General features: G+C 42.5%; 1 protein-coding gene across 1 annotated transcript in view; it reads right to left on the bottom strand.

The window, feature by feature from the left end:
* Positions 1–15,727, bottom strand: part of ARHGAP6 (Rho GTPase activating protein 6) — a 298,644-nt gene extending 282,917 nt beyond the window's left edge. Inside the window, exon 1 of the mRNA XM_057389658.1 lies at positions 15,145–15,727. Coding sequence (XP_057245641.1) covers positions 15,145–15,648 — 504 coding nt within the window. The 5' untranslated portion in view covers positions 15,649–15,727. The remainder of the gene's footprint in view (positions 1–15,144) is intronic.
* Between the last annotated feature and the right edge of the window lie 405 nt (positions 15,728–16,132).

Genomic DNA, 16,132 nt, shown 5'->3' with positions numbered 1-16,132 from the left:
CTRGTTAGGGGAAGATGACATGGTTCTGAAAGGCAGCAGGATCAGAATGAGCAACTGCAGCATGCAACCCTGGGTATAATACCCACCAGTGTCCTTAAGAGATGTTATTAACCATTCTACAAGGTGGGAGTTCACCACAAGTAAAGTGGTAAGAACAACAAACAGGTAAGAAACCCTGAAGTTCATGGTTAGCAATACTGGAGGAGGCTCAGCACAATTGTTACAGCTAACCAACCAACAGCCACTTTGTTCTACATCATCTGCACTTCCATTAAAGCACAGGCTTGAAAACGCAGTGTTTTCATACAGAATTACAGAGCTAAGTTTCAAGGCAAACATATGTAAACATCCATTAGGTAAGTGTTAATAATTCACAGCAAGATGCCAGCTCTCCAGTAAGACATTTAATGTGCAAAGAAAACATTGCAAAAGGGCCTTGTAACAAAGTGGATAATTTTCAAACAAATGGAATTACTGCGTGTATTAGCATTGTACATCAAACCTTTCTTCTGCTTTTTTTTTTTTTTTTTAATAAAAGTGTTTCTCCCAATGGTTTAAACTTGAGTACTTAAAATCATGCATATAACCTCTTCCTTTTCTGATGATGGTTCCTTAAAATAATTTCATTTATTATTATTGTGACTTACTGGGTTATTAGGTTTTATTACATTCCTTAGCCTAGTCACTGTGGGACTATGGCTGCACTACTTTGGGACCTGAACAGACCTTGTGGCACAGCCATATACAGCATCAGCTCCTCCACTTAGACCAGAGATCTTTACACCAGGCAGCACTGTGCATCTACATACAGTCTCCAGGACATAGGGAAAATCTGATGCCTGTGGAAAGGGAGGTAGGAAGGCAACAAAGATCAACAAAGATAKGCAGTATTCCTCCCATCACGGACCCTGTCTAGGAGATAAAGGAAGTTGYATTTACACACAAATTATCAATACATTGCCTCTTCAATACAAAACCCAGGTAGAAATCCTGTGCAGACTGCTTTCTTCTCAGCAGCTCTGAACTTCTCTTTCCTCACCTTTCCAACACGATGCTGCTCTGCTTATATTCATCCACAGTGCTCTGCAAAGACATCTTGGTTTCGRTGAAGCCACCTTTTTCTGTGTAGCATTCCATTGTGTCTCAGCCTGTTACMACATCAAACATTAAACATATTCCTTCCTAACTAGTCCCATCCTATCCGTCATTCTCATCTGCTGCCTATGTTCATTCCACCATGTCAGGTCTCTGTTACTCAGTTTTGTATACTGGGAACTACCTCCTTCTCCCCTCATTTTTAAGAAATTAACACTAAATTATATTCTATTATGTTATGTTATGTTATGTTATGTTATAYGTTATATTGCATTGTATTGTATTGTATTATATTACATTACAATAACATTTCCCCACGGTTTAAGAACTCTAAAATTTAGCAAGGACAAATATTTGTTTGCTGAGGCCACTAAATATCATGAAACACTCTCTGTACAATTCTTGGTGCACCTGTATCTATCTGTTGTCTCTTATGCAAAATTTCTGGTAACAAAACTCTCTTGTATTTATACACCTTGTACACTGCTGTCCTAACCCACAAATAGAGTGTCAAGATACTACAGCAATGTAAAAATCACCTGCAATGCAAGGCGACCTGTGATGCAAAGATGCCCACACAAATTGTTTGGATTCTGTATGGAATTGCACACTGCTGAATGCCCGTTTCTGTCCCTCAATCCCCCAGAGTGAGGKGAGAAACAACAGATACTCTTATCATCACTTTTACTGTCTCATCCCTAATTAGGACATAATCCCAATTTAAACCAGTTATCTAACAGCTAAATATCATTTCTCCAGGCTGTGTGGTTTCTGGAAATAACTAAAGCTGCATCCCCTTCCCCCACCAGGGAAACACACCCAGCAGCAATGGCCAAACCCCACCCAAGCCCCACTGCCCTACTCTGTAGGGCCAAGTGTCACAGAGACCCAGCCCTCACAGCACACTTCCCACACTCCTGAGTGGATTAGCCACCAAATCCACAGGCTCATCTGCTGCTCTGATTTTTCAAGCCTTGTCCCTTCCCAGTGCTTCAACGAGCCACCCCCAGGCAGCTCCTGAGGACCAAGGAATCACCTGCCTGCTGCTTCTGTCCCACTCTTTGGGAAGAAGTCAAAAGATACCCTAAGAAGCATCGGAGCTGTGCATAATGTAAATAAACTATATATTCTTACAGAGTGGATGTAGACCTAATCCATAGTACCAGAGGAAGAAGGAAAATGTAAAAACTTTCTTGGTCCCTGAAGCAAAATCTGCAGTTGACCTTTCTCCAAGCTGAGCAAATTAATTTTTCCCTCAACAGTCTTGAGCACTGTCTCAACCCTTTTAATTCAAGTATTTCCTAAAAAGCTGGGAAGAACAAAAGCAAAATCAGAAACAGAATATTTCCAGAGTTATCCTAATAMAAAGCATGGAAAAAATATTTCTTCATTTCTTTCAAATTTAGTATGTTAGATCGTTTTCTACACATTGATGTTGCGCCAGTTGAGCATAATTCACAAATTCCTAACTCTAAAGTAAAGGCAAAAGCCCTCCAGTTCTCTTTGGAAGCAAGTGACCTCCAGCTATTTGATCTCACAACCACGTCTGTGTCTCGTTGTTCTGGAAGCGCCTCTTGGAAGAGGCRTCTGCAGGATTTTAGTGGGGACACCCAGAGTCATCTGAATCGAGCACAGGGGTCCCTGCTGTGGTGGCACACCRAACTGTGGAGTTGCTGTACTGGAATCCAAAGCAATATCCCACTGACTCACACAGTGAACAAACACATGTCTGAGGAGTGTCCCCCTGTCCACTACMATCTTCACCCACCCAGCTTTGCAGTGTCTCATCTCCAGCAAAGTGTATCTTAGAGCTGGAAGAGGTTTCCTGACAAAATGAAAAAGATGGACAATAAAACCTTGACTTACATTACTAAGAAATAGTACATTTTACATTATTTTTCTTTTCCCTGACATTGTATGTTGCAATGTTGTATAAGTCACAACGTTTTAGCAGCCTGGACTCCAGATGTACATAAATTACTGTGAAATGGTTAAACTAACATTTTTCCATGTGGCAATCATTCACAGCAGTGAAGGATCCAGACACAAAAAGTATTTCCCATGCAAAAGTACAACATAGCAAGCATAATTTTCAAGTTTAGAAAGAAAGAAACAATATATGTATTAAATATAAATATATTTTACAGGCAAAACCTCTCGTCACAAAAGTTAAATAATTCCCCTGCACTTCATCAATTCTACCATCCCAAAGTACCTCTAGTTTCTTTTGCCCTTATTGTGCTCCTAAACTCTTCCCTTCTCTCCCATCAAACATTTGCAGCCCAGCTCTCCTGGGCAACGACACCTCACAGAAGGTGTGATAATGTAGAGATGCAATTCCCAGTTTCACTCCTCAAGGGTTCAATTCCAGACTTCATTAAGTTTTAACAAATAAACTAGAGTGCTTTGCCACTGCACAATATAATCTTCACCTCAGCAATTCAATTGCTCACCTAAGCAATTCAATTGCTTATCCCAAAACACATATATGGCACTTCGAGTGCATCACAGTGGCTAACCCAGTTCCATCTCACACCACACTCACAGATATATAGATCTCTGTTCAGTCATCCCATCTTTCCCAAATACTCCATGCTCTTCCCAGCACGGCTTCTTAGTCTCTCTGTTTGAAAAGGCTGGGTTATGAAATAACCAAAATAGTGAAAGAAAAAAAACAAAACGTTTGGACCTGATGGGAGGTCCCATTATACTCCCCACATGCAGCGTTTTCTGTGTCCTCAACAGTTCAGCAGCTGCTTCTGCTGCACCAACACTCCCAGCCCTCAAACTTGGAAGCAAATCCCTTCCTTTGCTGCTCTGGCCCTTTATCACTGGCTCCAAGGAACGTGCCTTCCATTCCACTTACATCTTCTGAGTCAGATCCAGCACGAGAAGAGCTCCTGCTTTCCTACAAATGCTTTGCTCCTATTTTAATGAAGGGGCAAATCACCCTGTAGCAGAGCAATGTGGTTATTAAATGCCTTTATCGCAAAGGAAGTGTATTTCAAAAAACTGTAAGGAAGCCAGAAATAAATAATTCACTGCAGTAACTTCATTCTTTTCAACCATAATTCAAGTTACATCTTAAGCCTGCTATTTTCAGCTCAAAACAGTTCTATGGTGTAATCTCTTTCTGAATGCTTAGTCCAAGTAGCTGGACTTGATCCAGAAGAAGGGTGTCCAAGAGCTCAAACCACTTGGGAAAAGTGTCCTGCCACCTGAGGCCATGGCCACCATAACCGCAGTATGGCCATAAAGATGAGCTCATTGTTGCYCATGATGTTTTTTTCCAGGGCTCAACAGCTCCTCAACCTGCTACTCATTTACCACACTATGTTGTCTTCTGCCCGTCTTTATCTTCTTTTATTTGAACCACACAGCTGTGAGCCACCTTTTCCTCTTCTAATGTTCTGGTCCATGAAGCAAAGAAGTACTTACTGAGACTGCAAAAGGTTATGAGTCTGAGCCATCAAAGATTTGTTTTACTGTGGGCCAGAATCTCCTGTCAGCCCATTTTCATACTTGATGCTGGAGGCTGCACCTGCTTGACAAAACCTGTGCCAGCTAAATGAATATTTGCCAAAATCATTTCTCAAGAGCAAGGAAAAGATACGCAAAACTGATATTGATCAACATGTTCCAGAAGCTCAAAAAACCCCACTGCTGTATTGTAAACAGCAGCAAATTATGACCCAYGCTCCTTTTAAATAGCAGAATGGAAGCATTTATTTCAGCAAGCCAATTTGGTACCAGCTTTTTCCAGGCTGTGTGGCCCCATCTGCCTATTCCAGTTTAGTTTAGCTTTGACTGATCCCAGTTACATAACTGGACCCTTAAGCTCACAAATTGTAAGGTCAGTATCAGGTTAAACTCTTGCTGTTTAAGACAATATAGGCAAATCCTGAACAGTCCTATTGCCACACCCATTATTCTGTGTATCTGATGCAATACCCAGCTCAAAGCATAGCAGATCTCCTTTCCTTCTTGCATACCTCTTCAATTTTTCTCCTTCTTCCATTTCTGTCCTGGATTACTTTTACTTTTGTAATGCAGGATGACAAAAATTGAAAGTTAGAAAAGGTAAATTGAGAGCAAAGCTTCTGAACCATCATTTTATTCCATGAGTTGAAGTGTTTTAGGCAGCACATCCTACAGCCTGTCATGAGCACATTGACCCACCATGAAATGGTAGGAAAAGATAATGGTGTTTTGCCAAATGCTCAATATTTTTAAACTTAAAGTCAAACAACCCACAAATACAGGCAATCCTCAGTGTCAGAATAAATCTGAACAAACAGGACACTGTCCTGAYGGTGTAAGCCCTTCTAAGCCCTGGGCTCCCTGATGCTGGACAAAGCAGGCTGGCTTAGTTAAAAGAGATGACAAGAAACAGATCTAGCAAATAGTTACTGAAACTTCCCCACCAAATCCCAGCTGAAGTTCTGCTAGTGCACTGTCTAGCTGCCTCTTCAAAACACTTGAATTTCAGACAGATTTGGTTGGTTTTTTTTTTTAATTTTATTGACATTTTTAAAGAGCCACCCTGGCTTTCTTTGCATTTCTGAGACACCAGAACTGTCTCAGAATAAGAGCAGTATATGCCCCACAGAGGAGAAACACCAACATCTTTGGAGAATGATGCAATGAAAGAAATTACTCTTCTTACAAGCTTGCTTCAAATGTTGGCACTGGAGAACATCATAATTTCTGCAACTCAGSAGCTTTTGTCCTATCAAAGGTATGTTGTAGCACAAGGGAGAACAGCAATTTTCAGTCTACTGTGGAAAGAAATGATACTCTGAGTCACAGAATCACAGAAAATATTAGGTCAGAAGGGACCTCTGGAGGTCATCTGGTCCAATCTTCTACTCAAAACTGGGTCTCATCTTCAAAATTTGACTGAATCGTTTGGGTCTTGACCAGTCAAGAGCTGAAAAATTCCAAAAATAGAGATTCCACAACCTCTCTGTAGAACCCATTTCAATAGTTAACCACCCCTGCTGTGAATGTTTTTTTTTTTACTTAGATCTACTCAAAATTGCTTTTGCTGCAACTTGTGACTGTCATTGTGCAACTCTGACAATACCCAGCTGCATYTTCCCCTTAGTCCCCATGTAGGTGGTAAAAATGGATTTACATCTCCCAGGTAATTATTCTCCAGGCTGAAACAAATCTCAGCCTTTCCTTGTGCATTAAGCACTCTCATTCCTGAACTGTCCTGTTGGTCCTCCACCCCATTTGCTCCAGTTTGTCAACATCTCCCTTGTGCAGAGGAGTCCAAATGGGGCCTCACAAGGGTGAAGTCACTCCCCTCCACCTGCCAGTTACCTTTCTGCTCATGCAGCCCAGTGTGCAAGTATCCTGCTCTCGACATTACACACCTTCCACAGCTCACTAAGCAAGTCAGAAAAACTAATTTTCCTCTAATCCACGTGCAGTGGTGCAATTTACCTGCATTTGGGCAAAAAAAAACAGGTGGGAGGCTCTATTACATAGTTTACTCCAAGAAAGAAAAGTATGTTTACCCCGTCACATTCACTCTGCCTCTGTTCAGGAAAGGTTTATGAAACAGAAAGGTTCCATCTGAGCTTTGACAGAGCAAGGAAATCATATGTGCTCATGCCTCAAGCAGAGAAAAGCATCGAGAAGCATTTTGGACAGTGTGCCAGAGACTTTTAAAATATGCAATTTTCCAATGTAAATCTTACTAACTATTCTACTAGAAAGTTTCTTTAAAACCCTCCACGTATATTGGCTGCCAATTACATTGTATTCCTTTAGTGAATACAGAAYTGAGGCACTTGATCTCTGAAATAAGTAAAACTTCTAATTGTGTCTTAACGTGTCTATTTAAGTAATTTGGCTGCCTAATTCTCCTGGTTTGCTACAGTTTGGTASCCAGTCCATGGCACAGCCCACTCCCTGTATTATTTCCAACTCTGCTGTCCCCTTCTAAAGACTTCCAAGACGTGTCCCTGTGATGTGCTGGAACAAGAGTTGTCACTGGATGCAGACACAAACACATGCTTGAGAAACAGGAGTGAAGCAATGAGCGAGAGGCATGCCATATTTTGTCAGTAGGAAGGTTATGAAATAGCCACAAGAAAACTCAACCATATTGTTCTAATTTATGATAGAGTAGATAAGTCTTATTTTGGAGCATGAAAATGTAATCTATCCCATTGTCTCTCTTTCCCCACAACCCCTTTCAAATAGTAGTCTGCACTGTCATCAAATTGAATTAACAGTTAAACACAGGTGATTTCCAAGCAGGACAGTACAAGGATTTATCCTTCCTATATACACATACACTTACAAAAGGAATTGTGGTGATGCTATTGAACTCAAAATATTACCCAGAATCCTTTTAARATCGAAGACAAGGAAAAAAGGGATTTCTTTATGATTTAAGAAAGAAAAATATGAGATACAAACAATCAAAATAACAGTATTTGAGAAGTGATAGCACATGTGTCAAACCACATTCTTTAGCTTCAAATTCTCCCATTTCACGTAATTGTCAGCTGGCCCAAGTGYTTCACAGCACTGTATAAAGAAACAATTGCACATCTTCTAAAAACAGAAGATGGTGAGATCTCTTAAACAGCTTGCCCAAAACCCYATTGTGCCAAAATTTTTATGGGTTTATTCAATAAATTAAAAAAAATACCTCCTATGGGAAGCAAAAGACATAACAGAACTGAAAACATTTCCTGTAGGAGAAATATTTTTAAACTTTTACAGAGAGAGGAAAATGAAAACTGAACCGAGCACTGCCAACCGGTTTCTCACCACATTACTCTCAGTAGGGTGCTACTCAACTGAAATTACCCTTTGGAGAAAAAATGAAAAAGTTAGTGCTCAGAAGCCATCTTGCCCTATTACAACAGTAGCAGAAAACAAAGGGATAAAGTAAATAAAATCTGAAAATAGAAATGGAAAATTTGTATTAGTGTTCTTCTTGCAAAATCAGTTATAGATGTTCAGCAGAGGTACAGTTCCATCACTGAAAATCAAGATTAGGAAGCCATTCCTTTGGAGAAGGACAACTCCAAGGCAGAGCAAAAGTAATCTTAATTGCACTAAAAAGCCTAAAAGTTTATCTTTTGCTTGTTASCAAGGTCTGTAACTACTTTGTACTTTGCTAAAATCCAGTTTGTCCATTTATAAGAACAAAAGTACTCATTAACATTTGACTTGGCCAATCCAAATAATAGGCTACAACTTCAGTAAAGCAGCTTTCTTTTTTTTTCAGTATGAATTTCAGGTGATGAAAGCAAGAAGACAGTATCTTCCTTTTTAATGCTTGGCAGAGAGGATAATTGAAGATATGTGTAACACAGAGAACTAGAAATGGGTAAAAGACAAGCCCAACTTMAAAAGGTCCAAGTGCACGAACAGGAACTCAGAACTTAACAGGGGAGAAAAGAGGAAAAGAAATAACAGCAGCCACCAAGAGAGTTTCTACATTGCACTGAGTGCTCATGTGCATCCTTGATAAGTGCAATGCTCCAAAATCTCTTTTTGACCTTACACAGTCCAAGAGCCCTCACGGGTAAATACTGTAAGACACAAGGTCTTTTCTTTGAGAGGACACAGAAGAGATTAAGTAGGAAGATACAGAAAAGGTGGTTCTGGTTTCACAACTTGGGATGCTGGTGCAAGCTGTTCCCACAGCCAGGACTGTGACGATGATGATCCAGGGATGACAGCTTTAGGGTGTGAAAATGATGCTTGGTTTTATGAACCAGAGACACAGTACCTAACCTACTTAGGACCAAAAACACAAACATGTGGTACCCAACATCTGGTTCCAGTACAACAATGTGGTGAGCATCAGGCACTGGAAGCTCATCAAGTCCTTCAAAAACACTCTCAACTCTCCCAGGGATTTAATAATTCTTAGCTGACAACCAGAGTGGAAAAAACACATAACTTGAAATAGACAGTCTGTACACATCTAGGAAAAACTAAAACTCAACCAGAAAATCTCCACATACGTTTCCAYTGACATGTATTATTGTTACAGGATAAGAATAGATAAAAAATAATATAAATTGTTTTGAAGAAGTACAGTTTAAAAATTGGTATAAAATAATTGATAAAAAAGTTTTAAAGATGTGAAGAAAGTAAAATTCCTAGGATTGAATGGTAACTAAAGGCTTTGTTTCTTTCCTGACACTCTGGTTTGATTAGTAGTCACCAGCCAAAAGGAAAGCACACATTTGAGTACTCTGTTGAAATCTGAAAGCTCATTACCTTCCAAAATTGGCCAGTGAGTTGAAACGTCAAATTCCAACGAATTCTGAACCTTGCCCTGAACCTTCTTATTGCTCCCCTTCCATTTTCCATAAGGTGAATGAATATTGAGACTCTTCTCCCACAGTGCAGACACCTGGTTCAGTTACCAACCAGCACAACCCAGGATGTATGAAAGGTACATTTTTAAATGTTAGTTTCATTCCAGTGATCCTTATGCTCTCAAATATTGTGCCACACAGCCAGAGAATCAAATATGAGCAGTGTTATATCATGTTTGAGGAGACTAAGATAGGATTGCCATTAAAATTTTCATTTTTAGTAMCTCTTTTACATTAAGATTTCAACTCTCTGGCTCTGACACTGATATGCTGCACTTACTGCTATGCCATCATGACTGTTCAGACCTACCTGCTCAGAACTCCGTGCTGGTTTCAATAATGATATTTATATCTGCRAGGAAAAAAAAWWTCCCCAAACAAGCTYAATACCTATACACTTATTYAGCCWGAACACTGCAGAAGAGTGAGAGACTTCTGAAATGTTCTTCTCCTGCAAGTTGTCACAGTTGCAATTCTCATTATACAGTACTGTCTGCAAAGCTAAATGTGCTGCAATTCTATTATGAAGTCAAGACAGCAGTCTGGTTGTTAATATTTTAAAGGTTACTCAAAACTGCTTTTCAGTCTCATTTCTATTATTTTCCCGAGTTCCTTTCCCATTACTTAAGCAAGGCACTCTTGAAGAATTCTGCCTGTCCTAGCCATCAACCCCTGTATTTTCATCCAATGTCTTCAGATGCCATTTAGTTGAGAATGGGAAGAGCGCATTTGCCAGAATCGGAAATATTGAATGTATTTAGTTATTTTTAATGGTATTTCTGTCATGAGAGACCCACAACATTCCTGCCCACCAAATTTTGCAATTAGAGAATTTTAGAGCATTGAATGGGATGGACTTAGGCTGAAACTAATCTGTGTGTCCAATGGTTTAGGATGTCTTAGGGAAGAAAATAAAGCAGAACCATTTGCTGGTGAATACCAGCACACACAGTTTTTTACTTTRAAACAAAAAAAAGAATYTTCCAAAGCACAGTTCTCACACATYTCATTAAAAAGTCCATTCAATGGAAAAAAATGCAAGTTAGCCATTTAAACATGCTAGACCCCCATTTTGCTTCCAGGACAGTTAATCAGAGGTCTGCAGGGGAATATTTTCCAACAACTCTYCTATCCATACAGCAAAATCTCTGGGTTAGGTATCAAGGTGTTTGAGGGTTACAGATACTGTGCTCACAATTGATGTYCAGCCTGAACCTCTACTGACACAGCTYGAGGCCATTTCCTCTTGTCCTGTCACTGGCTGGCACCCTCACCTTACTACAGGAAAGAGAGAATCTGACACTGCTTTCCCAATGAACTTAAACCCTTAAAAGGATCAAGCAAGTGAATTTACCAAAGATGACCTCCCAAGGTACCTGTCAGCTGAAACCTGTGCTGTGAGCATTTACCTGTGAGCATTTACCTGTGAGCATTTACCACTTTTGATGGCCATGTTATAAAATAATTCAATTAAATTAATGTTTTTCTGATAGTGTAGATTAGCTTCTCTGGCATCCTTGCAGCTCATCACAGCTTGGCCAGCCAGAAGCACAGGAGATGYCTGGACAACTCCTGGCTTCTCCTCCAAAACCTGGTGAGGAACCAGAGCAATCTTCCCTCCCATGCCATGCAAAATTCCTCCCCTAGGGCTCAACAGAAAGCCTTCCTGAGTGAGCAAGGCAATCACAGGYTGAACCAGGAGGAGGAGGTGAGGATGGGCTGAGCCATCCACCTGCAGCARCCCAATTTCATTGAGAAGCAAATTKCAAAYKAAGGATGCTGCTGGGGCCAGGGCATGCAGGTGGGAAAGCTGCGTATGTTATGCCACCATTACTTCAAAATCAGCTCTCCCCCCAAAAAAGTGTATTAGTTGGAGATGATAATGTTTAATTAATTAGCAACACATAGACTACGACAGCAAAACAATCAGGCCATTTAAGTGTGTAGATTTGGTTTATCATAACAGATTGCTGGGATACATTCACATGATTTGTACTCTATACACGTGATGTGACTTTCCATTACCATCTTCAAAATAGAAAAATAACCAAAAGAATTAACACAACTTGAGACTTCACACAGATCTATTAATCTTGAGCTATTCTGGACCCAGCAAATGTATTTCAGTCAGTGCAAACACTTGCATCCTTAACTTGTACRGGACTACTCACATATGCTAACTTAAATGTATGACCGATTTTGGCAGAATCAAAGCATTAAGGTATTTCTAGATATTTCTACCATCTTGTCTGTGATAGTTAACTTAGAGAATCACTTGAGTATATGAAACACTTAATGAAAGTATAATAGACCCAACTTTGCAAGTGAAAGTAAATTTTCTTTAAGGAAAATAGCATAAAAAGACAGCTGAGACCAGATGGGAATTGAGGTTGAATGGTTTTTTTTTCCCTGGTTAAAAATCCTCCTTGGCCTTGTCCTGCTGAAACCAATGGAAATGTTGCTGATTTCCACAGATCCATGAACTTTTTTTTTTTTTAATTTAAGCAACTTATATACATGAGCAGAAAATAGAAAGGTGAAAAAATGCTTGTCATTGAAGTAAAGCTCTACCAGAAATAATCTTTACAGTTGTAAAATATTCTTGTGAAGAAAACAACATGTCGATAAGGAAGTGCCAGGTCACTGTATAGTGAGAGACACATTTGCCAAATGAGGCTTCACATTCAAAAACCTGTGGACTTAAAAACACAGGGCTAACACCTTTAGGTGTAACCAGCTGCCAAAACCTGGAAATCCCCTGGGCATTCAGGCATTTCRTTAAAAATTATTCATGAATGGTGGCATGAATTTAGCAGCAATCTTTCTCTCCCGAGACCAGCAGACAGGCCTGTGGTATAAATGTGGAAGTCAAAGAATTACAGTTATAAAGAGGGATAATAAGCAATCTATTCTATTCTCCGGGCCTCGTATCAAAGCTAGTATGGACATTTTGGCCTCATATACACAACTCCCAGACCAGTGGGGCATGCATGCTTTAAAAGCTGACCAGAGCTGGGCTAGGTGCCTCTACTCCTGCAGCCCCAAGGCACCAATGTCCCAGCACAAACCCCACCTTCAACATGTCCCTCTAGATGCCAATCCAGCATGGCATAGGTGCAGGAGGCCCTGCCCTGAAGCTGTAATTTTGAGGAGGTTCTGAAGAGGAAATCTCCATGGTATTTTTACTTTTCTTTACTCGTTTAGAGATTAAGGTAGAGGGAGAGAAAATATTACCCACATTTATCTCCTAGTGCACAACCCTRTTGCTTCCACAGTGGCTCTACAGAAATATTTTCCAAAAAGAGCAATTATAGTGAAGGTGTTGGAATGAAGGTGAAGAGAAGAGATTTTGCAATGAACATTTATTTTATTCCCAACTAATATTACAACCAAAACTTTTGATGTTCATTTTCATTAGGCAGTCATCTATTGAGTTGTCTTTCACAGCCGAGTAAAATCATCATTGTGATGTATTTCATTTTCTAAGTTGAAAAGAAATGGAACTACAGATTTCCTACTGAGAATACAATAATTTGAATAATGGGACTTTTTAAAGTTACATTATAAACAGTTATTTCCTTTTCACCCAATAAAACGTGGGATTTTTTACCTCCTTGAGCACGCTCACTTTGCCACAGCTAGGATGAAACTGCAGAGACAAAAAAAATCCTTTGCTTCCAAAAAACTGAACCTTTTCAAATAAATACTAAAGAGGAAGCAAAAAACAAAATCTTTCATTAATAATGCTATTTTATAATAAGASCAGACCGAATGACCATTAGGATGACTACCTAAAATAAGAGGGGGAATAAGATCAAAATTATGTATGTGTACTTTCTTCTAAAATTTAGGTTAATATGATTTGTAACTGTCTTTGTTGAATAACTAAGTTCATATTTGTATAACATCTTGAAAATAGTAAGTCTGAAACTAGAATGCATCACGTTAAACGACAACTGACATAAAATGCTACCAATTCACAGTGACAACACCGACCCACTGTAGGAGCCCTGCACACCATGCTGCTGCATCACAGCCTCACCACCATGAATGCTGAGACAATGATACCCTTCCCAAAAAAGGGTTTGACTCTTTAGAAATCCTAGACACACACCAAATTAAGAAAGAAGCCAGTACTTTTGAATGAGCAGTCTGAAGATGGGCCGTGCTATGTGTTTTGACAACATACGTAACTGAAAAAAATGCCTCATAGATTCAGTGAAAACAAGAAGATCTGCTTAGATTTACTTATCAGAGACCATGCTGTGAGTCTTGGACTCAGTCAGGAAACTGCACAGAAAATCTTACGTATTTTATACTTTTTGATGTACCTAATCAAATAAAAAGTGGATAAGCACTAAACTTACCCTTAATTAGTGTGACCACCTGTTCTCCGCTGGAATTTTTTAGCCACTGATGCTGCAACTCCCACAAAGTTCTTTGACATCATTAGTTTTTACTATCTTAAAATTCAAGCATCAACATGAAATACGGTAACTTCTGATTACAAGACTTCATAACAATCCATTTTTTACAACTGYTAAAAATCTTCATCTCCTATTTCAACATTAGCCAGCATCATGCCTGAAGTCGCCATCCACAGGTTGACACTGTCCCAAGTAGCAGGCATTGACAACTTTTATACTCCAAGCAAAGAGGGGAATATGGGAGCTAAGGATAAGAGGCAGCCTTTCCCCTTAAAAACTACATTTTGTAATCTTGTGCTAYCATGGTGGATAGTTTGGCTTTGGATCTCAGATCACTGTCTAAGGTAACCATTTTACAACAACTTCTGCAACCCACAGCAACAATGGGATCCACCAATAGGTGGATCTGTTTGTTTCTGGCTATTTACAGGGAGTACATCTTTGGAAATGGAAATGGAAATGGAAATGGAAATGGAAATGGAAATGGAAATGGAAATGGAAATGGAAATGGAAATGGAAATGGAAATGGAAATGGAAAGGAAAAGGCTCGCTTCTGATCCCAGTGCTCCAGAAGGCATCACTAAACAGTTAAGTGAGAAACCTCATCACCATGAACAAGGAGGGAGAATTTCTTAAAACAAAAACATTTCTTCCTCTTCTGCTACACAGCTCTTTAGCATAAGCAGCTCAGTGAGCAATCACTACCAYGAAACAATGCCACATTTTTTTGAAAACATTCGTCCACATGGTACGGTATCTGCAGCCCAACATCGACGACATCCAAGTTAAACGAATAAATATTTGCATTGCAAAGTTGGATTTGTCTTGGAATACAATCGCTCCTCATGTGGTTTTGACACGTGTGTTGTCAAATAAATCACAGCTCACTGGGTGCGCACATTGAAAATAATTTGTCTGTCTTGTTAGAAGCCATCACATACTTCGGTTTAAGAGGTGTGAAACTGGGAGGGGAAGGCTTTACAGGCCTGGGACAACTACACATGGAACCCGTCGAGGGAACCTCAAATATCCGACCCTCCAGCGCCGCAGATGCCAGCTCTCGGCACCAACACCCACGGCGGCCTCGACGGCCGCGCCGCACGGGGCGGATCCGCGCCGGGTCTCGCCGAGCCGCGCACCCACCAGCGGGTGGGCACTGAAAGCCCCGCGGAGCGGACCCGCCGGGGCGGGCGGGCGGCGCAGCACCACGGGGGCGAGGGCGGCGCGGCGGGTGCCCGTCCCCCGGGGGCGGGCGTGCCTACCTCGGATTTCCACACGACGTAGGCGGCGGGGCGCGACTCGGGCGGCGAGGGCTGCCCCTTCCTCTGCTGCAACCAGCGCCGGGGCGAGGAGAAGATGCTGTTGGCGGGGCTGGCGGTGCCGCTCAGCGCCAGGGCCGAGGGGGTGCGCGCCAGGAAGGGCAGCTCGCASACGGGGCTCCGCTTCCCGCGGAGGCTCTCCTCGTCGAAGAGAGCGCTGCCCGGCGGCGACCGCTCCAGCGGGGTGCTGGGGGTGGAGAAGGAGGCGCCGTGGGGCGGTGCGGCGCCCCGAACACCGCGGCGCTCCCCCGGGGGGCTGCCGGCGGCCCGCGCCCGCGGCGCCCGCCCCGCGCCCTCGCCGTCCTCCCGGCCGCCGCCGATGATGGCGGAGTCGAGGCTGCGCGTCTGGCGGAGCCTCCGCTTGGAGAGGCTCTTGGCGGCGGCGGGGGCGGYGGCGGCCGGGGAGGAGCAGGAGAAGACGCTGCTTAGCAGGCTCTGCGCCGACATCGCGGCGGGCGCTGCCCCGGGCACGGCGGGGCGGCCGGGGGTCCTGCCTGGGCTTTCGCTGCCTCTGCCACCAGCCCCCGCCACGGCGGCGCGGGGCGGCTCTCGGGGCGTCCCTCGCGTCCGGGCTCAGCCCGCGGCGGCGCGGCCCGACGGCGGCACCGCGGGGCTCATGGCGGCGTCCGGGCTGGGGCTGCTCCGGGGCTGCCGCCGGCGCGGTCACTTTGCTGGGAGGGAGAGGGAGGGGAAAAAAAAAAAAAAAGTTGCGAGAGAAAAGGGGAGGGAAGACGGCAGTAGCGGAGCTTTTATCTGGGCTCGCCGCGGGCTGCCAGAGTCACTCCCCCCTCGGCCGCGATGCACAGGGAAGCCGCGGGCCGCCCCACGCACACACACCCCGTCGAGTCCGGCGGCGACGGGACCTTTCTGCCTCCCSACACGGAGCGCGGAGAGCCGCTCTCGGTGTCACCGCGGGACGCCCACGTCGAGG

Source organism: Malurus melanocephalus, unplaced genomic scaffold (genome assembly GCF_030028575.1).
Source record: "Malurus melanocephalus ecotype Western Australia unplaced genomic scaffold, MMel_1.1 scaffold_1, whole genome shotgun sequence".
In the NCBI taxonomy this organism is placed as follows: Eukaryota; Metazoa; Chordata; class Aves; order Passeriformes; family Maluridae; genus Malurus; species Malurus melanocephalus.
Note: the sequence above shows the minus strand (reverse complement) of the source record. Positions and strands in the feature narration are given on the sequence as shown.